This window comes from Penicillium verrucosum (assembly GCF_028828655.1).
Source record: "Penicillium verrucosum strain IBT 35672 chromosome Unknown utg000001l_segment0_segment0, whole genome shotgun sequence".
NCBI classification, from domain to species: domain Eukaryota; kingdom Fungi; phylum Ascomycota; class Eurotiomycetes; order Eurotiales; family Aspergillaceae; genus Penicillium; species Penicillium verrucosum.
The window spans coordinates 5272828-5300646 of record NW_026643210.1 but is presented as its reverse complement, the minus strand read 5'-3'; the positions used below and the strand labels follow the sequence as shown (position 1 = coordinate 5300646).

General features: G+C 47.5%; 9 protein-coding genes across 9 annotated transcripts; 5 read left to right on the top strand and 4 right to left on the bottom strand.

Annotated features, from left to right (window-relative positions):
- Nucleotides 1-65: 65 nt before the first annotated feature.
- N7516_001953 (5-oxoprolinase) lies at nt 66-3948 on the bottom strand (the record flags this gene model as incomplete). Its single annotated transcript, XM_057214673.1, has 2 exons — nt 66-1385; nt 1438-3948. 2 exons carry the CDS (start codon nt 3946-3948, stop codon nt 66-68), a joined length of 3831 nt encoding a protein of 1276 aa, XP_057076556.1.
- Nucleotides 3949-4450: 502 nt separating this feature from the next.
- On the bottom strand, nt 4451-8485 carry N7516_001952 (transcription factor domain-containing protein; the record flags this gene model as incomplete). Its single annotated transcript, XM_057214672.1, has 11 exons — nt 4451-4959; nt 5029-5400; nt 5471-5555; nt 5613-5688; nt 5744-5868; nt 5917-6425; nt 6484-6615; nt 6681-6721; nt 6779-6994; nt 7447-8035; nt 8086-8485. 11 exons carry the CDS (start codon nt 8483-8485, stop codon nt 4451-4453), a joined length of 3054 nt encoding a protein of 1017 aa, XP_057076555.1.
- A 1884-nt stretch (nt 8486-10369) lies between these two features.
- On the top strand, nt 10370-13488 carry N7516_001951 (uncharacterized protein; the record flags this gene model as incomplete). Its single annotated transcript, XM_057214671.1, has 7 exons — nt 10370-10471; nt 10566-10998; nt 11051-11412; nt 11512-12358; nt 12418-12601; nt 12659-13301; nt 13351-13488. The coding sequence occupies 7 exons, from the start codon at nt 10370-10372 to the stop codon at nt 13486-13488; spliced, it is 2709 nt and encodes a 902-aa protein (XP_057076554.1).
- Nucleotides 13489-14704: 1216 nt separating this feature from the next.
- N7516_001950 (putative 3-hydroxyacyl-CoA dehydrogenase) lies at nt 14705-15956 on the top strand (the record flags this gene model as incomplete). Its single annotated transcript, XM_057214670.1, has 3 exons — nt 14705-14768; nt 14825-15144; nt 15240-15956. The coding sequence occupies 3 exons, from the start codon at nt 14705-14707 to the stop codon at nt 15954-15956; spliced, it is 1101 nt and encodes a 366-aa protein (XP_057076553.1).
- A 663-nt stretch (nt 15957-16619) lies between these two features.
- Nucleotides 16620-18419, bottom strand: N7516_001949 (MFS transporter; the record flags this gene model as incomplete). Its single annotated transcript, XM_057214669.1, has 1 exon — nt 16620-18419. One exon carries the CDS (start codon nt 18417-18419, stop codon nt 16620-16622), a length of 1800 nt encoding a protein of 599 aa, XP_057076552.1.
- Nucleotides 18420-19602: 1183 nt separating this feature from the next.
- On the bottom strand, nt 19603-20592 carry N7516_001948 (dihydrodipicolinate synthase family protein; the record flags this gene model as incomplete). Its single annotated transcript, XM_057214668.1, has 1 exon — nt 19603-20592. One exon carries the CDS (start codon nt 20590-20592, stop codon nt 19603-19605), a length of 990 nt encoding a protein of 329 aa, XP_057076551.1.
- Nucleotides 20593-21192: 600 nt separating this feature from the next.
- Nucleotides 21193-22677, top strand: N7516_001947 (Aspartate aminotransferase; the record flags this gene model as incomplete). The annotated part of the gene is made up of 5 exons (XM_057214667.1): nt 21193-21519; nt 21577-22057; nt 22117-22359; nt 22414-22503; nt 22562-22677. The coding sequence occupies 5 exons, from the start codon at nt 21193-21195 to the stop codon at nt 22675-22677; spliced, it is 1257 nt and encodes a 418-aa protein (XP_057076550.1).
- A 1703-nt stretch (nt 22678-24380) lies between these two features.
- N7516_001946 (putative amino acid transporter) lies at nt 24381-25885 on the top strand (the record flags this gene model as incomplete). Its single annotated transcript, XM_057214666.1, has 2 exons — nt 24381-25751; nt 25826-25885. The coding sequence occupies 2 exons, from the start codon at nt 24381-24383 to the stop codon at nt 25883-25885; spliced, it is 1431 nt and encodes a 476-aa protein (XP_057076549.1).
- A 1108-nt stretch (nt 25886-26993) lies between these two features.
- aspf34 (cell wall protein PhiA) lies at nt 26994-27602 on the top strand (the record flags this gene model as incomplete). Its single annotated transcript, XM_057214665.1, has 2 exons — nt 26994-27285; nt 27346-27602. 2 exons carry the CDS (start codon nt 26994-26996, stop codon nt 27600-27602), a joined length of 549 nt encoding a protein of 182 aa, XP_057076548.1.
- Between the last annotated feature and the right edge of the window lie 217 nt (nt 27603-27819).

Genomic DNA, 27819 nt, shown 5'->3' with positions numbered 1-27819 from the left:
TCCCTATATATTTAATTTAATTGAGATTGGTATACTAGAAATGTCATACTCGCTATACAACCCATTCATAAAGAACCCCAGCCACCACCACCGGGAGTGTTGATCACAACCCGGTCGTGTGTCTTCATTGAGACAGTATTTTTGCCACCGATGTTGATACGGCGCTCATTGCCAGTGTCCGGATCCCGCGTGATCCACAGGTTGAATCCGGTCTGTGCATCCTGGCCACCTTCGAGTCCGTAAGGTCGATGGACCCGGCGCTCAGACAGAATCGAACATTGAATTGGTGAAAGGAATTCGATGTCGCGAATCACTCCCTCACCGCCAGGGTTCTTGCCCTGGCCGCCAGAGCCCTCGCGGAGGGTGAACTGGCGGAGCATCGTCGGATAGCGCTTTTCCAGAATTTCAGGGTCGGTGATCCGCGTGTTGGTCATGTGAACATGTATACCGGACTCGCCCTTCCAAGTGGGACCAGCGCCACTTCCACCAGCGATAGTCTCGTAATATCCAAACCCAGGCTTGATGACAGCACCCGTCGACGGATCAAGCTGAGGGTCTGTACCGAAGGTCAAGTTGTTACAGCAGCCCTGAGACGCGGCACAAGCCTGGAAGGCCTTGAACACGACGTCAGTGATGCGCTGTGAGGTCACAACATTACCTCCAACGACAGCAGCAGTCTTGCTTGGCGACAAAATGCTGGACGATGGGACACGAATGTCAATTGGCGTCAGGCATCCCTGGTTCAGTGGCACATCTGCATTAATCATGCAGCGCAGACAGTAGATGATGGCTGAGTGAGTAATAGCAATAGGAGCGTTCCAGCTTCCATACACCTCAGGGCCTGTGCCCTGGAAATCGAAGACAGCTGATCCATCCGTACCATCGATGGTGACCTTCAATCGAATGGGGGTACCATCATCCATGTAGTCGACCGACTCCAATGGCTGGCCATTGAACTTCTTATATAGCTCCTTAAGAAGATTGCGCACAGCAGACTCGGCGGTTGCCTGGATGGCGTACATGTACTTTTGCACGGTCTGGGTTCCATATTCGTTGAACAGAGTCTGGATCAAGCTGATTCCACGGGTGTTGGCGGCAATCTGTGCCTTCAGATCGGACAAGTTGTCGCTGAGGCAGCGTGCCCCAGCGCAGCCGGGGTATTGCGAGGGCTTTGTTACCAGCAACTCGATCAAACGTGCCTCATCCAAGACACCATCACTAACAATCTTATCACCTTCGATGGCGGCGCCTTCTTGCCACAACTCAGTGGATTTGGGTGGCATTGATCCAGGTAAGATGCCACCAATATCAGCGTGATGACCACGAGAAGCCACGTAAAACATGATCTCGGAGCCACCAGGTCGGTCAAAGACCGGTGTAATGACCTATCAACATATTAGTACCTGAGGCAGAGTATTCAGTGTGAAGATCACTTACTGTAATATCGGGCAGATGAGTGCCTCCGCAACTGGGGTGATTGGCCACCAGAACATCACCATCCTTCAAGTTGCCTAGCCACTTCTCATGCTGATAACGAACGGCAAATTGCATCGATCCAAGATGAACCGGAACATGGGGTGCATTGGCCACCAAGCCTCCATCGGGGGAGAATAGAGCGCAAGAGAAATCTAGCCGCTCCTTGATGTTAGTTGAAACGGAGGTCTTCTGTAGCGTACGACCCATCTGCTCTGCGATGGACATGAAGCGATGTCCAAAGATAGTAAGCCTTATGGGGTCAATTTCCGATGACAGGGCGCTTCCGGAAGATGTTGGTTCGTCATTGAGATCGATGACAATGCAGGTGTCGAGCAGGTTCGCCACTGCGTTGGGGGCCACGACAATTGTTTGGGTTTGATCAATGATGACAGCGGGGCCATAAATGCGGGAATCTTTCTCCAATTCACCTAGAAGGTAAACTGGTGTGTCGATCCTACTCGACTGGCCGAAGTAGGCTGAAGTAGTGTTGTTCGGAGCCGTTGCGACATCCCGTATATTGGCTTCCTTCAGTTGAACCAAGGGACTTTGCTCGGTCCGAACCTTGGATGAAGCGATAGTTCGCACTCGAACGTCATCAACAAGAACAGGTCGGTCAGAGTTGAAGTTGAATTCGCGACGATGACGAATACGGAATTCCTCCAGGAAATCTGCCGAGCTCTCGGGCTTCAGGATCATCAGACTGGTATCGGAACCTTCGTATCGCATGTTCATGTATTTCTCGTGGCGCACTTGAGTGGAAGGGAAGCCTTGGGATTCCATATCCTTGGTTGCTGCTGCTGACAAGTCATCGAGATGTTGAACAAGGGCAGATTGTGAAGATAGGTAGGTGGATGAAACAGGCTCTTGCGACTCCTTGACAACCTCTGCCAAAGCAAGGCCGTACGCTGACAGAACGGAAGAATACTTGTGAATGATGATGCGGGAGATTCCGAGCGTTTTGGCCACTGAGCATGCGTGCTGGCCACCAGCACCTCCAAAGCATGCCAAATGATGAGATGCGGTCTCAAAGCCACGAGCTTCTGTGAGGTTACGGATTGGTCGGGACATAGACTCATCTGCGACATTAAGGAAACCAAGGGCAACTTCCTCCGGGGAAAACTCTGACTGGCCTTGCCGTCGGCGTTCAATGTTGACTTTTTGTGTGAGTTCATTGAACAGACGTGCAGTCGTCTCTGTGTCCAGGGCTTCGTTCTCATTCGGGCCGAAGATCTTCGGGAAGTACTCTGGTAGAAGACGGCCTAGGAACAAATTGGCGTCTGTCACTGTGAGAGGGCCTCCCTTTCGGTAGCATGCCGGACCAGGATGAGCACTTGCAGACTCGGGCCCGACATAGAACAAGCCATTGCGCCAAGTGAGAATGGAGCCACCGCCAGCAGCGACAGTGTTGATATCAAGCTGAGGGGACTGGATCATCACGCCTGCAACCTTGGATGCAAATACATGTTCAAGGTGACCGTCAAATCTAGAGACATCTGTGCTAGTGCCACCCATGTCGAAGCCAATAACGGGTGTCTTCTCAGTCGGATCCCAACTGGTGGCTGCAAAGCCGACCACGCCAGCTGCGGGCCCAGACAAAATCGCTTTTAGCCCGCTAAATTTGCGGAAATCGACCAGTCCACCATCTGATTGCATAAACTCGAATCGGCAGTCTTGTTGACACTCTAGTCCACCTTCAAAGCTACAAGATATAGAGTCGATGTATGTCTTGATAACAGGTGTGAGGTAGGCATCGGCGGCGGCCGACATGCCACGAGGCACGATCTTAATCATAGGTTGAAGTTTTGAAGAGAGGGTGACCGAGAATCCCATGTCCTGGGCGAGCTCACCGATTTGACGCTCATGTTCAGGATATGCGTAGGAATGCAATAACGCTACAGAGATCGACTGAATCCCTTGTTCCTTCAGTCGTTGTAGCTCTGTCTTCACCTGGACGAGGTCTAGTTCTTGCACAACACGGAATTTCTCGCCGGTGATTCCCTCTACCAACCGACAATCGGAAAAGCATTCGCTGTCAGCAGAAGGATGACAGGACAGCACACGTTCGTTGACTTCGACAACACTTTCCGGAAGTACTCCGGGGCGAGCCATTGATAGATCAAAAATGGCCGGGCGAGACTGGTCGCCAATTTTCAATAAATCTCGAAATCCTTTGGTTGTGAATAGTACTGAACGAGCGCCCTTGCGCTCGAGCAAGGCATTAGTTGCAACTGTTGTACCCATGCGTAGACAACCAATGCGGTCGAGTTTCAATGGTTTGCCTCGAGGATGTGACTCCCCGGTGGCTAATTCTAAAATCTGACGAATGCCCTCAGTCGGGGCATCTTGGTAGTGAGAAGGATCAACAGAGAGAAGCTTCAAGATAATGTCGGGGTGGCCAGGTTGAATCGCGTGGACATCAGTAAATGTGCCACCACGATCGATAGAGATAGTGATCTTCCCTGAGTCAGACATTGTGACTTAGTTTGAGCTGGGGAAGATGTAAGGTGGGTTCAAGAAATGAAAAGGGAAGAACAACAAATAAAGATGATCAGAAGGGAACCGTAATCATTTATGTCACAGAGCTCGTCCCGATATCCCAGCATATCTCCAATCATCGCCAATGATCATCACGCTGTTACCCATTAGATGCATGTCACGTGTCGGACCGATGGCTCCCGTTTCGGCTTCCTCGGGCCGACACCTCCACAGCTTGATAAGCCGGGGTTTAGATTGAGGGTGGAGGGGAAGATAGGGGGCTCATATGTGATTCTAATACCGATAAGAAGAAGAATACTAATCGTAGCATTTTGTGGAGAAATTGGAGAAATTGATCCTGATATATATATGTAGGCCTCAGACATCAATTATGTGTACGGGTAGTATAATCTTGGAAGCTATATAAACACAAGGTACTAAGCATTAAACATTACACAACACAACTATAGCATGATTTGTAAGTAATATGTATTTGTTCTTATCGCTTTAAAGTATTCTCAATCCAGTCAGTATCCATATCAATGTCGATTTGATCCAAAGCACCTTCCCAGAGTGCTGGATCATCGTTTAGATCGAACTGGAAGGCAATATCCCGGAAAGAAGGGAAATCTGGCTGCTGTGGCCAGTTATAATTAAGTACCTGTGAAGCTGCCAACTCAGCACTCGGATCTGGAATATCGTCTGACGGATTTCCACCGTTTTCGGTCATCGGCGTCACAGGGGCTTTTTGGCCTGCAATAAGAGAACTTGTCGTGTCGGTATCCTTTTCTTCGGCAGGTCTAGGTCCAATGGCCGCCCGTAGTTCCAACAGTAATGAGTGACGCGAGTCCAAATATGTATTTCCCCGATCTGCCATACCTCGAAGAAGGTTCAGTGCGGTCTCCATGGCCCGGGCGCTGGTTTCATTAGGCGGAAACGCAGCATTCACCATGACAAGTAGGAGTGCAGCGGAGAATATATATTCACCATCGAGGTATCCATATGTAGCTAAGAGTTACATTTAATCATCAGATACTTTCATGACAGTGGGAATGGGCTTGTATTGCGATAGCGTACCAATGAGATTATGTTTTGCAGCTGCATCCATGATCACAGTGGTTGCTCGCGCGGCTGTGATGCAGCTGTCAATGACGGCGACAGTATTGGGAGCCAGCCCTTCTTTCCAATCTTCTGTTGCGGATCTAAGGGCTTCCGCATCAAGTCGCCGTTGGATGATATAGAAGACCAACGGGCGTGCAGTCATGTTCACACATGAGTAGAAATGCAAGTTGATTGAGACAGACTCTCGGTTGATATGGGTATCAAGGGTAGTAAAATCGATGCGGAGCCGGTCTGGGACCTGTCGCAGCCAGCCAGAAAGGTCATTGGTGATACTTTGGACAGAAGCAACGAGGTTGGATCCAGATCCAGGTTTCTTTCTGTAAATTTCTGATGCCGCCATCTAGGTGAGCTTGGCGATACAGCAAAAAGGATAGAGGGGTTGGGGGGGGGGTTCTACCTTCTCCAATCCGTCCCAATATACGGGACAGCTGTGTATAATGGGTAAGAACAGTCGATGGCCATGGGTCGAAATTCGATCCACCCTAAGTGGAAGAAATCAAATCAGCTAATATCTGGACATACCATGGAAGGCAACATACTACAGTTGTGGGCCAGGTTATCCCAATGTCTTCATCATGAATCGTAATAGGATTACCAGACTTGACCGAGAGTAGCCTATCCATAAGTATGAGTGTTGTTTTCTAAAATTTAAGAGAACTGGCCAAATTACCGGTCTAAGCTGTAGACAGACCACCAAGCCCGTCGTCGACGGTTGCGATCTGATTCACTTATTGCGGGATCAGACACCTCTTGATGTAGGCCTAGGGAAATAGCCATGCGCAGAGCAAGGCCGATCTGACGTCGTTAGCGGTACAGCAGAAATATAATCGAAGTAATACATACGTAGAGGAAGGCTGCGTCCCGCCTGTTCAGATTCTGCATATAGTATGCCACATAGCATAGCACCTCAACAAAGAGAATCGAGCCCTCTTCGTGAATATCTGGCAAGAAACGTAAGGCATGTTTGAAATACTTGAAGCCTGGAGGACCTTCCTCGCCAATCCATTGGTTCACACTGTACATCAGGCCAAAGGAAATAACCAACAGTGTCTGGCAGTATACTAGGCAGGATTCACGGTGTGAAAAGTCAAGTGGTTGGTGATAGACTAGATCGAGCCGTTCTTCAAACTCCAAGGGTTGAATAAGGGAGAAGATTGTACCGATGTAAGCGTATTGTACCCAGAAGAGTCGCTTGGCAAACTCGAAAGGTGGTAATTGAGGCAATGAGCCACCAACTGGTCTTCTTAATGATGAAGGGTCATCATAAAGTGGGCGCACATCCCATGCAAGGTTTTTGGAGCCAGGATTAAGCCGTTTCGCGAGATGTGTGGTGGACGAGGCACCCACGAAATCTGAAGAAAGATTAGTAGAAAGATAAGACGAACAATTATCTTCTAGCTTAGTACGCACGATGTTCTCCAGATCGATTCAAGAACAGATTGTCCGTCCCTTTGTACCACCAGTCGTCGCGTTCTGGTGGCCCCTCATCCGAGTAGCGATTGGATATCGATGGCTCACTTGACGGCGTTGGATGACTACCTTCTATCCTAAGTGGTTAAATTGCGTCCAGATGATGGATGATTTAGGTATATATGTATGAAGCCTACCTCGCGACGCAGGAGCCTGCGATTGTAATTGACGATAGTAGCTGCAAAGAGAGTCAAGTCAGTACTAACTCTTTTCAACAATCTTGGACCGACTTCACCTTTCCGTTATGGAGACTCGCTTTTCAGCCTCTGAATATACACAATGCTTTCCCACATCCACGCATGCTGCACAAGGGTGGGGTGGGTTGCCGGCGCAGCGAGTTTTTCTAGACCGGCAGCGGTTACAGGCTACCATCGACCTTCTTGAGCGATCTTCTGACCGACGCGTGATGCCTGCATTTCCAAGGACCATTTCTTTCTTTCTTTCTTTCTTTCTTTCTCTTTCTTTTTTTTGTTTTTAAAAGTGTTTAGATCTGTTAGATCTACACAGGTAGACTGGTGAAACGTAAGATGACACACAACTCAGACCGGGGCGGAAAGCCCCGGATTCTCCGCTTATCTTTTCGGCCCGACGTCCCCAGGGCCATACACCTACCTAAGAATACTATGTAACTACCTATATATCTACATGGTAGGTATGATATGGAAGGTAAGTGCCTAGATTACTTGGTTTGGGTCATTATCCATGCATATCTAGGTGTCTAGGTACAAAATGAAATGATGGATTCTGATATATATCTAGGAGTCTAGGACTTTCATTGTCTATACACCATCACTCCCACTTGCATCGCTATCTCTAGAGAGCTAGACTGTATAAGATTATCAAAAACGACAACGAGTAAAGACGAAAGACGAAAGACGAAACAATTGATTAAAATATAGCCACGCCATTCGGGGGGCTTGCAACTCCACCAGGAACCTGATGAATGTGGTCAGTTTCAAGATTGGGAAATAGGAGTGGAATCTCTCCACCTTTAATGGCACGCTACTAAAGAAAAAAGTCCAGCGTTCTCTCTTCCGACACTCCTGGCTGAGCTGCTCGAGATCGAATAATTCCCCGATTGGGACACCCCAGCCTGCCAGCAACCACTCATGGAGAAAAAAGGACTGATTCTGGCATGGGTATGCTTCAAAGCTCGGCATATCTCCTACTACAGCAGCCAGTTCAAGATCCCAAATCCAGCGCAGCATGGCCTCGGATGATTCTACCCCAATTACTGGGGGTGCTGCATAATCGGCCAGTTGCTGACATTGCGCCCGTGACAGCTGTTCGTAGGCTTGAGTCCAACCCGTGCGAATAAATAGGATATCTCCCGGTCGGAATGTGGTGTTCTGACTAACAGCTACCTCTTGGAGCACCGTAGCCGGGATTGACTGGGTTTCAAAGCAATTCACTTCTTTCCCGTTCGCCGCTGCCCAGCCTGCATAGTCCAAGAGAACGCCTCGCCCAACAATCCCGCCGTTTTCGACCCATACTGAGGGAGGATCAGTGAAAGTCAGAATCTTCCAAAGCAAAGGGAATTACCGTGAATGCCGTTTCGAGTGGAATTCTGGATATCCTCCTGGGTACACCCATTGAAGTAGGTTCCTTGTTTTGATCCATAATGTCTGAAGCCATCCCATTGGCTACTACTCTGTGTATTAAAAACCAAGATATCATCGTTGACTGCTCGGGGAGCCTTGTTCTTGATAATGTGCTCAAAGGCAGATCGTCCAAAACAGGGGGTTGCCATGCTATTGAGAGCCCAATCTGTTGAGACACGCTTGCCATCAACAATCTCGCGAGCAGCTGCGGCGGTATTCTCCGGCGTCAATAGATTGAGCATGCCCATCTGATCTTGATCCCCAAACATCCCCCAAGCATTCCCTGGAGGTCCATCTTTGCGCAGAGGTAGGGCATCGAATGCTGGTCTTTGGGGCGACATTGTTAGATAAAGGTTGGGAGAGGAAATAGTTATTTGGATTCGATTTGAAAACATTGGGAGAATTTAAAGTGTTATGAGTGTTTACCCCGCATATTGCTTCGGCATTGCCATATCAAATGACCTGGTACCCAACCCATCTAATGTTACAAGGGTACATACATAGGTACATAGATGATCAAGGTTCCAGACGGTTGGAACTAGAAGGGACAGGAGCACAAGGCTCAGTAAATCAATACCAAGCTTGTCAATGAAGGTGTTAGTGTACTCTTTGTTGAAGCTGCGCCCGCAATGAAGTCCGAGTGTTGGGGTAAGTGAGAAAATGATAGAATGGTAAATTACACAACAGACAACTAACTAAACAATGAATAACTAACTAACTAGTTAACTATTGAGTCAATCAACCTGAAAAAAAAAAAAAGGAAAAAGGAAAAAAGGTATTACATTGCATAGAAGAGATGAGAGACTTACAACACTGTTGTAGAGTCTTAGACCTAGGAGAATATATATTCCCTATTAGGAATTTGAAAATTAACGACTTCAACTTTTATTGCAGGGATCGAATCTAAAAATAAATGATAAACACGAAGGTACATATGTAGCTATATTTATATGTATTGTACTTCTTATAAAATACCTATAATTACCTATATAACCTTGGAAGGCTATGTGTGTTGTACTAAGTTGTGTACACGTATATTAATTATGAGGCACGTGATCCATAGGACATCTGCCACACACACACACATCCGACATTTCTCACAGTTGCTGTGGTAGCCTTGATCCTTTTTTCTTCTTCTTTTTTTTTTTTTTTTAGTTTTCACTCCCCACATACCCAATTTATAATGGCTGGATAAGTGGACCCGTCCTGAGCCAGTCGCAGATTTCGAATTCAGCCCCCTAGAAGACGCGGCCGATCGTTTCCTGACGCCTTGTCGTCATTCCCCCCTCCCGGCAATCGCCACCCCCAGCCGCCACGCTGTGATTGCTTGGCGGAGAGGTCTTTGCCGGTCCTTTTTTGAGGTGTGGATTACAGAGTACACGGTATGGCGATTCAAGATCCTTCAGGGGGGTTGTTTCGGATGGTAGAAGGGAGATGTACCCGGTACAACAAATATTAATTGGAGGAGCCTGTGATGGGTCATAGGGGGACATCTATTGACCAATGTTATGGTGCATTGCGTCGTCGACCCGCAGCTTTTTACATGTTCGACGAGTTATGTTCGTCGCAGCAAGGCTCGAATCACAGAGTCCCCTCCCCAAAAAAAGAAATCCATTCCCGTATGTGTACGGTGGACGGTGTACGGTGGACGGAGTATAGGAATATACAATATACTCATATGATTTAAAGGGGAATATCTTTTGGTGGTTGGGATCCATGCCTCAATTATGCGTATATGCCATATATATGCATAGGCAGGGGAAAAAGTCCATTTACTCTCTCCGTACAAAGTATGTCCCTTGTGGATCCAAAAGCAAAGGGTTGACGAACAACAATGTCTGATGTGCTGGGGAGGAGGGAGGGTTCCACCCTTCACCCTTTCACAGCCTGCATCGCTGCCACCTCCAATCAAATTCTGCACCAAAAATATCTCCTGGATTACGGGAATTACGGGATTTACCTGGATTTACTACTCTGACTACTCTGGATGGCATCTGGATTCTCTTACTCTCTTCTTTGAACCATCCACTCTCGTTTAGGTTGTCTTAATAGGTTTGATCTCTACACCTGCCTTGCTTTCAAACCCACCTTACGAGATCATTGTTGTGCTGTTGTGCTGTTGCTATTCAGGCAATTGTACCCTTGATCTCTTTTTCTTTTGATTCTTGACATACCCCTTGTCTATTCTCATTTCACCAGAGCCGGAGAATAAGGGAACACACATCATGTCTTTTCCCCCGAGAGGCACATCGCCTCATTCACCCCATTCAGGGAACTCATCCCATTCACCCCAGACAAGCGAGACTAGCATGTATGGTCCACGAGAGGTGAGTGACAAATAGTCCCATGACGAAAAACAAAAACAAAACAAAACAGATCAAAATGGATCAAAACAACAGCAGATGCTAATAGTTTGTTCAGCAGCAAGCATACGGCTACGAGGACAAACCCGAAAACATCGACAGCCAGCAGTCTTTGCTATACCGAAACCAACCTAGCCCATTCAACGCTTCCTTCGATGACCCATATGCCTCGACCGATTCCCTCCGTCGATACACACTGCATGATCCAGGAGTCACCATCTTCCCAGATGGTCCGTACCAGGAGTCCGCAGGGGGACTCAACCGTCGCTCGGGTATTCAATCACCGATGTCCGAGACTCCCTCAGAAGCCTGGCAGAACCGACAAGCACCTGGGTCAGGCCTGCGGCGTTATGCGACGCGAAAGATTAAGCTGGTCCAGGGTTCCGTCCTCAGTGTTGACTACCCGGTCCCCAGTGCGATTCAGAACGCGATTCAGAAGGAGTACCGGGAATCAGAGGAGGGTTTCCCGGAAGAATTCACCCATCTGCGTTGTAAGTCTTCACATGAAATATGGAGTATGCGACTGGAACTAATCGCATACAGACACTGCGGCTACCTGTGACCCTGACGAGTTCACCCTACGGAACGGATACAACCTGCGACCGGCTATGTACAACCGACACACCGAGCTTCTTATTGCCATCACCTATTACAATGAAGATAAAGTTCTGACCGCGCGGACGCTTCACGGTGTTATGCAGAACATTCGGGATATCGTCAATTTGAAAAAATCGGAATTCTGGAACAAGGGTGGTCCGGCCTGGCAAAAGATTGTGTGCTCCTTAGTTTTCGATGGTATTGATCCCTGCGACAAAAATACCCTCGATTTGTTGGCCACAATTGGTATCTACCAAGATGGTATCATGAAGCGTTCCGTCGATGGCCGGGAAACCGTCGCACACATCGTGAGTTCCCACCGTCCTCTCGATTTGCCTAGGCAGAAATCTATCATCCCTCTATCCCGAGGTTTCCATAGTCGACGAAAATCCACTAACAAGACCTAGTTTGAATACACTACCCAACTCTCCGTCACATCCAACCAACAATTGATCCGGCCTCAGGGCAACGAGTCGTCAAACCTTCCTCCGGTTCAAATGATTTTCTGCCTGAAGCAGAAGAACAGTAAAAAGATCAACTCCCACCGCTGGCTTTTCAACGGTTTCAGTCGAATCCTTAACCCCGAAGTGGTGATTCTAATCGACGCCGGAACTAAGCCGGGAAAGAAATCTCTCCTTGCGTTGTGGGAGTCCTTCTACAATGATAAGAACTTGGGTGGATCTTGCGGTGAGATCCATGCAATGTTGGGCAAAGGATGGAAGAACTTGATGAATCCCCTCGTCGCCGCACAAAATTTCGAGTACAAGATATCTAACATTCTCGACAAACCGCTAGAGAGTGCCTTCGGGTACGTTAGTGTGTTGCCGGGTGCCTTCTCTGCGTACCGCTATCGCGCTATTATGGGTCGTCCCTTAGAGCAGTACTTCCACGGTGATCATACACTCTCTAAGCAGTTGGGCAAGAAGGGTATTGAGGGCATGAACATCTTCAAAAAGAATATGTTCCTTGCTGAGGACCGTATCCTATGTTTCGAGCTTGTGGCAAAGGCCGGATTCAAATGGCATCTAACCTACGTGAAGGCGTCCAAGGGCGAGACCGATGTGCCAGAGGGTGCAGCCGAGTTTATCAGTCAACGGCGTCGTTGGTTAAACGGTTCGTTCGCTGCCAGTTTATATGCAATGATGCATTTCGGGCGGATTTACAAGAGTGGCCACAATATCCTCCGGCTGTTTTTCCTACATATCCAGATGACGTATAACTTCATGGGTCTTGTCATGACCTGGTTCTCTCTCGGTATGTCTCGAATCTCATGTTCTTTGGTGAATCGTTATACTAACTCGTGAACTACCTAGCCTCGTTCTGGCTGACTACTACCGTCATCATGGATCTTGTTGGAACTCCCAGTGATTCCAACAAGAACAAGGGATGGCCCTTTGGTAACGCAGCCTCGCCAATCGTCAACAACTTCCTAAAGTATGGATACGTATTCTTCTTGATGCTGCAGTTCATTCTGGCGCTAGGAAATCGACCGAAAGGGTAAGTCAATATCTGGAGGAATTACCGCACAACGTCAAATCTGACCTTTCCAAACAGTTCGCGTCTCGCATACACGCTTTCGTTCATCTACTTCAGTATCCTTCAAAGTTACATCATTGTTCTCTCGTTCTACCTTGTCAAGAACGCCTTCAGTGGAGGTACCCTTGATTTCTCTCTGGACCAAGGTGTTGGCCACTTCCTCTCGTCTTTCTTCGGTTCTGATGGGGCCGGTATTGTTCTGATCGCTTTGGTTTCGACTTACGGTATCTACTTCGTCGCAAGTTTCTTGTACATGGATCCCTGGCACATGTTCACCTCCTCCTGGGCGTACTTTGCTGGCATGACCTGTTCGATCAATATCCTGATGGTCTACGCTTTCTGCAACTGGCATGACGTTTCCTGGGGTACCAAGGGTTCTGACAAGGGTGATTCACTTCCCGTCGCTGAGACGAAGAAGGATGATGCCAAGTCAAACTTCATTGAAGAAGTCGACAAACCCCAAGCCGATATTGATAGTCAGTTTGAATCGACCGTCAAGAGAGCGCTGGAGCCGTATGTCGAGCCTGAAGATAATGATGAACCCAGCATGGACGATGGTTATAAGGCTTTCCGAACCAACCTGGTGTTGATTTGGATTTTCAGCAACCTTATCCTCGCACTGTGTATCACCAGTGAAGGAATTACCCGTCTCTGTCTCACGGTATGTATCTTGTCCAACTCTAGGCTATGGCATTTATTAACATATATAGAACACTTCTACCATTCGCACCTCCAAATACTTCGCCGCTATTCTGTGGACGACCGCCGGTCTGTCGATTTTCCGCTTTATTGGATCTCTCTGGTTCCTTGGCAAGTCTGGTATCTTGTGCTGTGTCTCTCGCCGTTAAAAACCATTCCAGGCATAGCCGGTTGTAAATATTTTCGTCCTTTGGCTTGCGGTGGTATTTTCGGTTCTATTTTCTTTTTTTGTTAGGGATTTTGCTTTTGATGTTTCATGCTCTGTATTCCCCATGTTTGCAGCCGCCATGGCATCTATGATTGATTGTTTTTTTTTTCTTTTTGGGCATGTATATGTACTGGAAAAGAGTGGATTTGGTTTTTTTTCTTTCCTTTTTTTTTGTTACATTTCTGTCGGATTTCTTTTGCATCTACGATAGACACTAATTTATTGATTATGAGAATGACTTTGGACTGTTGCTGTTTTACCCATCTTTGCCTGTACTTTTGTCCTTTCCCCCCTTTCTCCCCTTCTTCCCCTCTTCCCCTCTTCCCCGACTTGCCGCTCCCGCATATGCACCCCAGTTCCTCGACGATGTACGTTAATGTACATCAATGTACGGAGTACATCGTACATCGTACATCGTACATCGATCCGGTTCTCCGAAAAGTGGAGTGGACAAAAACATTGAATCTTATACTTCTCTCTACCGCATCACTGCCACTTTTTCCACTTTTTCCACTTTTGTTCCAGGCCATTGGAGCCTTGGAGGGAGACAGCTTAAACAACCCTCGGACCACAGGATTCCGAGGAAAACCCCTGGTAGAGGTCAAGAAAGCCAATGCCAATTGCCCAGGTGTTAGCCTGGTTCCCTCCCGCGTTTGTGTGCTATGGAATCGTATTTTCCATCTGCACACCACCGTCATTGGCTGACGCCTCCCCGCATCGTCCTATAATGGTTTCTTTTATGACTGGTCTTTTCATCAGCCCAGGTGCGTGTGAAATCGCTCATTTGTTTGTGCAAAAGCCCTTGATGGGGACAATATGGACGTGCGTACTTGGCCCTCGGCTGAGTTACCGTCGTCTCCGGGGCCGTGTCCATTCTCTGGGATTTCTAGGATGCCATGGCTTAGGAATGGTGTTATCCAAACGGATCAGTTCCTTCCCCTCAACACCTGGGGTTTGATTGCGACTTTGCGAGGCGTTTTTGACGGTGACCCCTGTGTCTGTACAAGGCAACTAATACCTATAAAAGCGAGCTTATGGTCCCCAATCAGCAGTTTCTTTACTTGTCTACGAATCTCGCTACTCTACCTAGCCCCATGATCATCTATCTCTATTGATCTTCCCAAATCTCCCCACTGATCTACCCTGATCTACCCCTAATGTCGCAGTATATCCCGAACATTCCCACTAGTTGCCTTGCTAAAAAGGTCGTTCTCATCACAGGTCTGTCGAACCCTTCTTCTAACCTTGATGCTGTCATCTTATCTCATCTTATGTAGGTGGTGCCAATGGCATTGGTTCGAGCCTGGTGACACAATGCTTGGAGAGTGGTGCCAATGTATGCATTGGTGACCTCGATAACATCTCCGGCGAGCGTCTGCTAAAGAAATGTTGCGACCAATTCCACCCGGAGGAAGAGGACATGCCCCCGCGCGCGATTTTCCAGACCACCGATGTCACCAACTACCCGTCGTTGTTGGCATTGTTTGATCTAGCCTTTAAGACCTACAAGCGTATCGATCATGTCGTCTCGGCAGCTGGTATCGTGGAAATAGGGAATTGGTTCGATACTTCACTTACGCTGGAGACCGTCCGCCAGGTAAGCTATTGCTAGTTAGATAACAATCCCAGTTGCTTGGTCAGGCTTCTCATCCAGCTTTTCGGACACCCCTGACACTACGATCTTACTTCCAGACCCCCACACACAGAGTCATGGATGTCAATCTCCTTGGGTCCATGTATGTTACCCGCATCGCCTCTGTCTACTTACGCCATAACCGTGGATCCAACTGCGATCGCTCGATTCTCCTATTCTCGTGCGTCTCTGGTTTCAAGGAAAGCCCATCTCTTTTTATATATCAAGCTTCCAAGCACGGTGTCACTGGTCTCATGCGTTCCCTACGCACCTACATCTCCTCTCCATACAAACACTACCTCCGTATCAATACCGTCTGCCCTTGGGTGACCCAAACCGATAGCATCAAGAAAGTTGAGGCACAGTGGAAGCGGGCCGAACTTCCTATCAATGCCCCTGAGCAGGTTGCTACTGTTGCCACCGGAGTCTTAGCTGATCAGTCGCTCAACGGCATGTCAATGTTCATTGAAGGTGGCCGTGCTTGGGAAATTGAACAGAACATCAACCGACTAGAGACCGAATGGTTGGGCGAAGCACCGTCCAAGGTGCTTGCTTTGGGTCAGGGGTTGCTCGATGATGGTTCTGTCTGGACCGCACCGGAGCGACCCCGGAAAAAGAGCACCATCTCTGTTGGAGTGCCACCAGGAGTACCCCTTAATAAAATCAATGGACTCACTAATGGGGTGAAACATGTCATCTCGGATGGTGTGACCCATGGGATGTCAAATGGCTTGACCAACGGGGTAACTAATGGAGTGGCCAATGGTGTGCACTAAAAGCGGTTGCTTTTGCAGTTCATTGTTGATATCTATGAAATATGTGATACTTGATATATTGAACATGGGACATCTGGAAACATATGACAGGGATGAGATATTAAGAATGCCGAGTGACGAACTGTTTTCCCTTTCGCTATTCTCACGAGTGTAGTAGCCGTCAATATGGCCTCTGTGTCTAACAACGTAAAGCTTTTAACAACCTGACTTACCTGGCTTACCTGGCTCAAAATAATATTAGAGACTAATTTGTAAGAAAGCACTCCGATGTCCTTTTTTGAGAATTTCTTTCAAAGAGGTTCTTGTTCCGCTCGATAGGGATAATACCGCGAAGTAGACATGTCGGGCCTATCGTCATGTAGCTTAACCGTACAGAGGAATTTGCTATGTATAACTAGGGATATGTATAGTTCGAATCTAATCGAGCTTTTTGTCTCTCAAGTTCGAAGACAAGATCATGAAATCTTGAAGTGCAATTATAATTAGTAGTCAACTAGTCAACGCGAGCTATGGTATATGGAACCTGACAAAAGGAAAAAGCAAAATACGACGCAATGCAACATTGGAAGACATGAAGCCCAAATGACTGGACCTTTCCCTTCTTGATATATCCAGAGGTCCCCCAAAACGCCCATGCTCCCCTTCTATGATCGTTGGCTTGGATTATTTGAATGACTCCCGTGTGTGAACGCGGTCAACGTTGTAAGGGTTGGCTTCATATGTGGGCACCCGATGAATGGGATGCGTGGCATTGGTGGAAGTGCGCGAAAGAGTGTGATGAATTGACTGAACATCGGCGGAGGTTTCCTTGATGCGAGGGAGCGATGCGTATGCATCGTCTGCCGATGTGGGTGAGGACGTTTCAGTCTTGATCTCGGCAGACTCCTCGGCGGCCTTTTGCATGCCCTGAAGAAGATTTTGAACAAAGGCTTCGGACTGCGCAGAGTACTTGCAGTGTTTTCGGATGGACAGTCCATATTTGTAGAGCAGGAAGGGGAAAGGTACACATGCGAGAGCCAAGAAAGCCGGAACACAGGATGCCCAATGAATTCCCAAATCTTCGTACATGTACTTGGTGAACAGCGGGAATGCAAATCCGAACAACGACCGTAGGAGCGTGTTAGCTGCCAAGACAGATGCCGCGAAGATCGTGTAAGCATCGATCAGGTAGTTGAAAACACTGAGGAAGACGAGCAACATTCCGAAGCCGAACGGAACTCCAGCGGCAATGCTTACAAGCCAGTGGACGGATGGAGAGTTGGTCCATGCGAACCAGAAGAGTCCTATTGGGAGGGCAATAGAGGCCAGCATACACGGCGGTAGGCGAGCTTCGGGGGGCGCATAGCCACCGTTCTTCTGGAGGAGTTTTGCGTAGCGCTTATTTTCAGGAATTGAATACGCGACCGCACCAATCATACCAATCATGACACCGATGAAAGCTAAACCGCCGACACCTTGATTCCATCCACGATGGAGCTGATACACAATCGGGAAGGCGCCGAACAGCATATAGAGGGTTCCGTAGATGATGGCAAGGTAGATCGAGAGTAGTAGGACGATCGGTTCTTGAAAAAGAAGAATCATGGGCCGCGAGAGAGAGATTTTCAAGGCGGCTTTCAAGGTGAGACGCCCTTGGTCGATATCTAACTTGCTGACATACACCTGACCTGTGAGCTTGGAGAGAGTCTTTGCACGCCGGCGAAGAAGAACGGGGGCATAGGTCTCAGGCTTCAAGGCGGCTCCTAAGATCCACATCACAGCACAGAGGATGGCCAAGAGACCCATCACCCACTTCCAACCTCCGCTCGACATACCGAGGAAGCCACCGGCGATGGGCCCAATGACGGGTCCTAGGAAGGGAGCTAACGCGAAGGCCGATAAGGCCAGTCCTCGATCGCGAGCCATGAACATGTCGGCGATAACACCGCCCGAGTTAGTGAGGGGGGAGGAGCCGAAAGCACCGGATAAGAATCGGAAGATCAGTAGGGTGGCCATGTTCTCCGCGCCCGTGCAGGCGGCACAAAAGATGGTCAAACCGCAGTAGGTGGTGACGAAGACAAGTTGGCGACCGAAGATTTCACTCATCGGAGCCCAGATCAGGGGACCCAGGGCAAACCCCAGTACGTAGAGGGATACTCCCAAGGTCGCAACCTCGGTGGTTGCGCCAAATCGTTCTTGAATCTGAACGAGACCACCAGTATAGGCGGATGAAACCAGAGCAACGACTAAGGTCTCGATAGCGGCGACGACGGTGATGAACCATTTCATGGATGTTTTTAATTGAAGAGGGTTTCGAAAGTCCTTGGGCATCCATTCGACGGCATATGGATCTTCTTCGGTTCCTGAGCCGACATAATGGTGATCAGCGACCTCTTGGGTGATAGCACCGGGATTGAGGACGAGTCGCCAGAAGGGGATGGATGTTGGTAACTGCCGGGAGTTGGGAGTCTCGGAGACCTCCATTGTTGATCCTCAGAGAGTACCTTCTAGAAGTAGGAGTAGTAGGTAAGATCTGGGATCTGCACTATATGATCTGCGTGAGATTGTGATATAAGGTATGGGTATATTAAGGTATGGAGTGAAAAGGGAAAATTTAATGGATTGTAGGGTTAGTGTCTATTCTATATGTAGTTGTAATAGTAATATACAGATTCGGAGAGACTGCTTGTTTTAGTTGTAGTGGGGATTCTCATAGAATAATAAGCTGTAGATTTACTCCATAACAAACCTATAACAAACCTATAAGAACCCATCAAAACCCCTAATAATCCAGAAAATATAGACTAAAGACCTTTCATTGGCTTTTGATATCTTCGCTATCCCGACTATCTCCACTTAGTTCCGGCCCGATCAGTAATCGGATTTCTCGGCGGGGCCGATGTTTGGGAAGAGTTTTCTTTTTTGCTTTTAAGCCGAGGTTCATATTTGATATTTGTATATAATAGATTAATATTATGCATTAGGGCTAGTTAGTTATATCACCTTTATGCATCCTGTACCTCTTATATTTGGACAGAACAAAGTCCCGTTAATATGAGGACATTGTAACTAACCTTAAGGTAAAGTACTCATAACTATATGGTGTGATATCTAAGTCTCACATACTCATTGGGCTGATTAGAATGCGTGATATGTCGATATACTACAACACTGATATATTAGTTGCTTTAAGAGAACAACTCCTATAGTTACATATATAGTTATTCAAAGATTCCAAGGTTCCAACCTTGGAGGGTTAACTATGCGTGGAGCTTACCTAAGAAGTGGTAATGTTACAGGACAGACAGTATGGTTGCTGGTAAGATAAAAGTAAGGAAAGTGGTTTCATGGTGCAGGAAGATGGTAATGTAATGTAAAACATGTTGTATCTACAGTGACTCCACCCTTCTGCTACCGCCTTTTCAATTAATCATACCGCCCTTTACCTCTTAGTTTTTATTGGTGGATATCCAGCTAGCAGAACCGGTGTTGACAACCTTTGGAACAAATCTCTCTCATTACACTCATCACACTCATTACACTCATCACACTCATCACACTCATCACACTCATCACACTCATCACAATAAATCATCCCCGAAAAGAAATATATATATATATCTACTATAAATCAAAGCTCACTTTCATCGACACATCTCTAAATCAATTACAGGCTCTTCTCGATCTCAGCCACCTCAGCCATCACCTCTCGGACCACGATTTTGGCCCCCTCTCCCACCGCCTCATAAGGGTGTCGAGGAGCCAGGTTACCTGCTGCATCCTGGATCCCTGCCAGCGGGGCGGAGTAGCAGGCTACTGCATACTTAGTTGTCGCAATGCCACTTTTGATGGCACTTTCTGCGAGCGCCGCCTTCCTTTGAAGTTCCACAGCCTCGTTAATCTGGCCCTTCTGATACAACGCATAGATCCGAGCCGTCACTTTGGGAAAGACATTCGCAAAGGCGGCGATGCACCCAACGCTACCTGCAGCAAGCCCGCCAATTAGGAAATCGGACTGCCCACCGAACGTCGCAAACTCCTCGGGCGCAAATGCTGCAGCTAGCCGAGTGATCTTTCCCACCGATCCACAGGTCAACTTGACCCCGACCACGTTGGACTTTTCACTAGCGTTCGTAGATGCCGACTCCCGTGTGATAGCGGTAATCGTCTCGGAGTCCATGTCCACCCCGTTGCACACCCCCGGGAAATTGTATATCACCACTGGTAGAGGCGACTTGGCTGCCACTTCGGAAAAGAACCGCTTCACCACGTTCATGTTTGTGGCTTTGCCGAAGTATGCCGGAGGGAGGACGAGAAGGTAGTTGGCGCCGGCGGCAGCGGCATCCTGTGCGAGTTCGAGGGTCTGCTTGGTCGAGTGCGCACCGACACCGGCCATCAGTGGAAAATCAGGTCCAACGGCGGCTCGTGCAGTTGAGATCAGCTGAGATCGCTCTTCACGAGTGAGGAGGAAAGCTTCTGAGTTAGTTCCCAGGATCACTAGGCCCGCTAGTCCGGTTTTGGATAGATAGGCAAAGTACTTGGACTGGGAGTCGAGATCTAACGAGTCGGTGTCATGGTGGAAAAAAGTGACCGCGGGACACCAGACTCCCGATGAAGGAACATGCGGTTGAGGTGAAATGGCCGTACGAGGACCCATTGTAGAGGTTGGTAGAGGTTGGTAGAGGTTGGTAGAGGTTGGTAGAGGTTGGTAGAGGTTGGTAGAGGTTGGTAGAGACTGGTAGAGATTGTAGAAGTATATGTCGCAGTATCAAATCTAGCAGTTCTAGGAGTTGTAGTAGTCCTAGTACTTACTCTTATAAGATATCCCATATCCCATGAAATATTTCCCCTCTCGGGTTCAAATGAGGGGCAAAACGGCCATATCTCCGATTAATTTAAGCTATTTGGCCGCTGTTTCGACGTTGGAACTGCCAATGTCGGATGTCAGAACCGACCAAGCCAATCTCGTACATTTAAGGTATAGATCAACAACCTAAAGGAGTCCACGCTCTCGGGTCCTCCACCCGATCAACGAATTAGGACTCTTTTGAATTTATTTATCTGGTTAAATCTGGTTAAATCTGGGTTGTTTGACTCGGTCCTATTTCCGAGATATATATATTATTGGCGGTATTGAGACAACTCGGCCTAGAACCCGAGCATGATAATCATTCAGTTTTCTTTAATACTAAACAAGACTCCGAGACTGACCATGAAATCTTTCTGACACACCTTCAAATCGAGTCGGTTCTACACAATGACCTCTGAAACCATTCCCCGGAATGTTGCCTCTGAGTCTGAGTCCTGGTTTGACCAGGCTCGTTTCATCCCACCCGATGCAATTTTTGCATTGACTGCTCAGTATATTGCAGATAAATCTCCCAGGAAAGTGAACCTGGGCCAGGGTACGTACCGCGATGAGCATGGAAACCCGTGGATCCTTCCCTCGGTCAGGAATAGTCGGAAGATGCTATCACAGGAGTTGAATCACGAATATCTTCCTATTGCCGGTCTGGCCGATTTCCGTAAAGAGGCTGCAAAGTTAGCACTGGGTCCAGAGCTATTTCAAAGACAACAGCACAAAGTACTGGCAACTCCATACTTATCACATTAAAAACAAAGCTGATTATTGAATAAATAGCTGGCGACTTGCCAAAGTCTTTCCGGTACTGGGGCACTTCACTTGGCTGGACTGTTGCTAAGAGCCTGCAAAACACCTCTTCCCAAAATATACATCCCTGAGCCGACTTGGTCCAACCATCATCAGGTGTTTTCGTCCCTTGGATTCCAATGTGAATCTTTCAGATACTACAACCCGGACACTAAAGATCTGGACATTGATTCTTATTATTCGGCATTGAAATTGGCTGAGCCCAACTCTGTGTTTATCATCCATGCATGTGCTCATAACCCAACGGGATGTGATCCGAGCAAGGAGCAATGGCGAGAACTTGCGGGCCTCTTCAAGGAAAGGCAGTTGTTCCCACTTTTTGACGCTGCGTATCTAGGGTTCAACTCCGGCAACGTGGACGTTGATGCTTTTGCCATTCGACTATTTGTCGAGGAGATGAATCTGGAAGCTGGAGTGTGTCTGTCATTTGCGAAAAACATGGGTCTCTACGGTATCTACCCGTGCTGCGGTCAGTTCATGGTCAGAATAATAGTCAATAACATTTGATAGGGGAACGAGTCGGCTGCTTTTTACTCGCAACTAGCACCGAAAAAGCGGCTACAAAGACCCAGTCAATGCTTGAAATGCTTCAACGTTCTGAAGTTTCGAACCCTCCAGCCTATGGTGCCAAAATTGCGAGCACCATACTAGCCGACGGTACCCTTAGGGAGGCTTGGCATGGTGATCTGATCACAATGAGCAGTCGCATTCGCACCATGAGGTCGGAATTGTATGATATTCTGGTTTCCTCCGGTAAGTACTGCCTGTTCGGGAGTAGACGATCACAGATCTTTTAACCCTGACTAGGTGCACCTGGCTCATGGGAGCACCTTATCCGCCAGTCCGGAATGTTTGGATTTCTAGGACTGTCCCCAAGCATTGTGCAAAGACTTCGCGGTTCGTTCTGTTGTTGGAATTAGCATTTTAATGAAATACTGACATGTGGCGACCCCAGAGCAATACCACATTTACATGGCAGACAACTCTCGCATATCAATAGCTGGTCTCAACAAACAAAACGTGGATTACGTTGGAAAGTCAATCACTGAGTGCTTGAAGCAGGAATGCTAGTCGAGACCTGCTGGAGAATTGATGTGGCAGTGAGGTTTTAGTGTTGAAGTCAATTAACAACCCAGAGGCTTTACTGCAGTAACGAAAATAGAAAGAGTAGAACCGATGACTTATGTTGTATGCATAGAATCAAAACAAGAGTGAAAGCTTAACCATCCATAGCTGAATGTATTTGAACATCATATTACTCGAATACCACGGTCGGGAGAGGTCGAAAAGCAGAACTAACACGAACTTCTATATGACCAGGTCACCAGGATATTTAGTGGGAATAATAACTAGTATGTTGTACATGTTGGGTGAACAGATTCCCAACAATTAATCGCGCATGGGGCGTGCCGTGTTTCAGCTTTGATCGTCAAAATGACCCGCAACTTCCGTGTATGGATCTTTTTGGTATGTGTCTCTGAAGGGGAACTAGTTACAACATAGTAAACTAGTCCACGCCCGGGCGGATACTAGCACTGATATACAACATAAGCAATGATCATGAAGTGGGCACAGAGTATGGGGTATGTACAACGTTACCCCATATAACTCGATGCGAAAGTTGGGGAAATTGAGTTCATTACGTATGGAGTACTCAGGGGAGGATCGTACGGATGAGTTGAAGACTGGGGGACTTCTTTTTTCTCGTAATGATGGATGTCCATGGAGTTATGACCAGCCGTCTCTAGGGACCCATTCTCTCCCATTTCAGATTTCGGACATGACAACGAATCATAAAGTTAATAGTTGCGCTATTTTCCCACGGCCGCTAAACCAAATGGCGTTTTGGTGGCGCTCCGCATCTCCAGGTTTTTGCATATACCCCAAGAAGATCTTGGTCTCGGATTTTTGGGAAGGTAAGTTGTTTCGCCATGATATAGAGTAGGGTACGAGAACAACCGGAGGTATTTGAACCTTGTACTTCGTATAATCCGTACATATGTAAGGGATAGATTAAGTACGGTGTATAACACATGGAGTAAGATAGTCCAACCACTGGACCAGTAGGATTGTCTGATCTGATATCAACCCCCCCCCTTCTGTATTTTGTTCTGTTTGCAGCTAACACGTGACTCAGCCCCAAATCTTATCGACCGCCCAGCCAACAGGTCCGACTTTTCATTGGCAAGTCGGCTCTCGGGATCTTCTGTGGCGCTTATTAGAAGGAAAGAAGAAAAAAAGAAAAAAGAAAAAAAAAAGAAACTTCTTCAATCTCTATATTGTTCTTTATTCTTTCTATAGATTTTCTTGTTATTCAATGTATGAAGTCTCTCCCCCGCAAACGCGGGGAGATAACTCCATAGTTATGTGTCATTGTCTTAACATATGGTTCCTCATTACACCAATGTTGCATTTCTTTTACCTAACGTTCCGAACCTTCTTATCGCACAATACACACTGAATTGGGTTCCTGGTGCTGTGCTTCGCCTTAAAACTCCACTGTCATCCCACCTGAATCCACTTTCCCCTTTGTTTCTGGTGAAGCTGGTTGGATAATCCAAATGTAAGTGGACCAGCGTCGTACTCCACGTGTTGGAGCAGCCAAGCAGATCTCACCAAATTTGGTTTGTCACGGAAATCCTGATTTTATCTCTCTGATAAACTTAGAGTCGAAAAAGTGTGCCGAAAATTCCCTTCTTATATACCTGGTTCCCTCCCCTTTTGATTCCCGCCTGACTACTACGGAGTTAGCCTCATCTCCCAAACACACCATCATGGGCCTCGAAAATATCTCTAACCATGATACCAATAAGGTCATGGGGACGGAAGACGAGAAGGCTGCATATGCTCCCCCACCGCCGTTCGAAGGGGACATGGTTGGGGAAATGAGCGAGGCGGAGAGGAATATCTATGACCACGGCATCAAGAAATTCAACCGTCTCGGCTGGAAACGACTCACCATTGTCCTCATCGTCGAAGCCATTGCACTCGGTAGTTTGTCGATTCCCCACACCTTTGCAACATTAGGCATGGTCCCCGGTGTGATTTGCTGTGTGGGTATCGGTCTTATCGCCATCTATACCAGTTATGTTGTCGGAATGGTCAAATTGGCTTTTCCCGAGGTGGCAAACTATGCCGATGCCGGTCGGTTGCTAGGCCGTCGGTTAGGGTGTGGTCGCTTTGGATATGAGCTAGTCAATGGCATGCTCGGTCTCCAGCTAATCTTCCTCACCGCCTCACATTGTCTGACGGGAACCATCGCATTCCTTGACATCACCAAAAGCCACATTTGCTCCATCATTTTTGCCGTGGTTTCCGCCATCCTCCTGCTGTTACTTGCCATTCCGCCCAGTTTCACCGAGGTGGCCATTCTGGGCTATGTCGATTTTGCATCCATCATCATTGCCATTGGAATCACCATTATCGGGACGGGTGTGGAGGCGACTCACTCACCTGCTGGACTCTCCGGAGTCCCATGGTCTGCGTGGCCGAAGGATAACATCACCTTTACCGAAGCCTTCATCGCTGTGACAAACATCGTTTTCGCCTACAGTTTTGCCATGTGTCAGTTCTCTTTCATGGACGAAATGCACACTCCTCGGGACTTTGTCAAGTCGATCTGGGCGCTGGGTATCACCGAGATCATCATCTACACGGTGACTGGTGCCACTATCTATGCCTTTGTTGGTCAGGACGTGTCCAGCCCTGCACTCACATCTGCTGGAACTACCCTTAGCCGCATTGCATACGGCATTGCTCTCCCTGTGATCTTCATCAGTGGTTCGATCAATACCGTTGTATTTGGGCGTTTGATTCATGGCCGCATCTTCGCCAACTCCCCCATTCGCTTCATCAACACCAAGATGGGATGGTTGACATGGCTGGCGGTGATCACCGCCGCCACAATTGCGGCATTTATCATTGCTGAGGTGATTCCCTTTTTCAATGACTTGCTTTCAATCTCCTCTGCTCTTTTCATCTCCGGTTTCACCTTCTACTTCCCTGCCATGATGTGGTTCATGCTCCTTCGGAAAGGCAGTTGGAACGAGCCCAAGAACATAATGCTGGGAGTTCTCAACGCAGTAGTTTTCCTGATCGGTATGGTGGTGCTTGTTGGAGGAACCTATTCCAGCATTGATGACATTGTAAGTTTTTTCTTGCCCCCCTCCATGATAGTCTATCTTGTAGGAGGAATTGTGTTGCTAACTCGCTCAACTAGATCATCAAATACGACAAAGGAGAAGTTGGTGGTGTCTTCTCGTGCGCTGCTCCCGAGTAAGGTCCTTTGTGGATCTGTTGTTTTCTTTTTAGTTATTAGCATATTTCAACATGAGTTATGAGCGTGCTCAAGCTGGTGCTTGTACAGAACTTAGTCCCCGAATCCTGGCTTGGTTCGAGATGGGAAATTCAATTTCTGGGCGTTGCATCTTCATGGTTCATCATGGGATCCGGAGCAAGAAGCGAAATATGTATATGTATTATAACATTCATCTCATTCAATATTTAATACTCCGTATAAGTCATAAGATTGAAGGTTCATTCGAAGATTGACGAACACTACTCCATATAATCTTGAAATGTAGGCACAATATAGTACTTCGCCCCTGAAGTATTTCGAAGGAAAAACGGTGAGCCACTCCCGTTCTATTTATAGATACTTCCAAGGTTGTTTCGGCACGGGAACCGCGGGCCCCGGGCCTTAATAAGAAGTACAAAAATAAGTCAGACAAGTTTCAATATGGACTACGGAGTAGAGTATACGCATGTTTCTCCCGTACATTAAGTCATTGGACGATGATTGGCCTCGATTCGGATATCGTGGGTACTACTATAAATCGGAGAAACATAAGTAAAATGTGGAGAATAACTAACCAATAACTACTACTAATGAAGTGTTCTATTCGGGTATCTAAGCTGAGAATGAACCTGCGATTGCTCTAAATACTCCATATGTTGTACAAATAAATGACTTATAAAGTGCTTATTAGCTACATATGTAGATATAGTGATTCCAACAAATGAATATAATATGGTTCTGGAATATCATACGGATATGGAGATAAGACATCTATCCACTAATGAGAGAGATCGGCAATATTGCCCCATAAAACAGCCACGTCTGATGTCAATTTCGGGGATATCGATGCTGTACTCCGTAGTCTAATGTTAGAATCGGATGCTTGGCTTTGAGAATACTACCTAGGTAGTCTTTATGGCTGAGACATCAACCTCGTCTGACGGCAGTGGCGGTCCAACACTGGAAGTATAAGAAGGGGAAGCATTTCAGCATTCAAGAAATAGCAATTACCAATCCTCTCAATCCTCTTTATTCTACCATTCTTACATTTCCTCAACCTCAAATCTTCTCATCCCCCTTCTCCGCCAATATGCAGATCAAGAACCTCGCCATCGCTGCTTCCGTCAGCGCCGTTGTCTCGGCCACCCCTTCCACCCAATCCAAGACTTTTGGTCTTGTGGCTATCCACTCTGGCAGTGCGGTCCAATACGCTGCCTTCAACGCTGCTCAGAGCAGCATCTTCGCTGGTCTGCCTAACCAGGGTGCCAGTTGCGCTCGCCCCAAGGAGCAGCAGGCTACCTTCTACATCAATGACGGTGCTCTGTACCTCTACGACCAGTCCGCCACTCCCCAGGAGATCTACGTTGATCGCTCTGGCATGGGTATGTTATCACTTTTATAATCCCACTAGGTTGGCAAATAACTGATTTTGGATAATATAGGTCAGGGCAAGATTGGATACACCACTGGTGCTCAGCCCACTCCCAAGAACTCCGAGCGCAAGGGCTGGACCGAGAAGAATGGCCACCTCCAGTTCGCAGGACACGATCTGATTGCCTGCCCCGACAGCATTGACGGTTCCTGGAGCATCTGGGCTTCTGCTGGCGTTGCCAACCCTGCTGGCAACACCGGCTGTGTGGGCATTGCCGCTCGTGTCGAGGAGACCACGAAGCCCAATGGCTGCAGCTACACCCAGTAGATGTTCCAAGGTTAACATGGAGCATCATGTGAATTTTCTGAATATCTATACTTGTAAAATGTCTGCATATACTTCTTGAGACTGATCATCTGTCTTGATGTTTTGATGCCTGGTTTGTCGGGCTTCCATCTTGCTATTTAGCTAGCATCTGTTTGTAGAGAATCAATCCTTCTTCTCTCTACTTCCCTGCCAAGTTGTAACTACAGCTAATAATCAG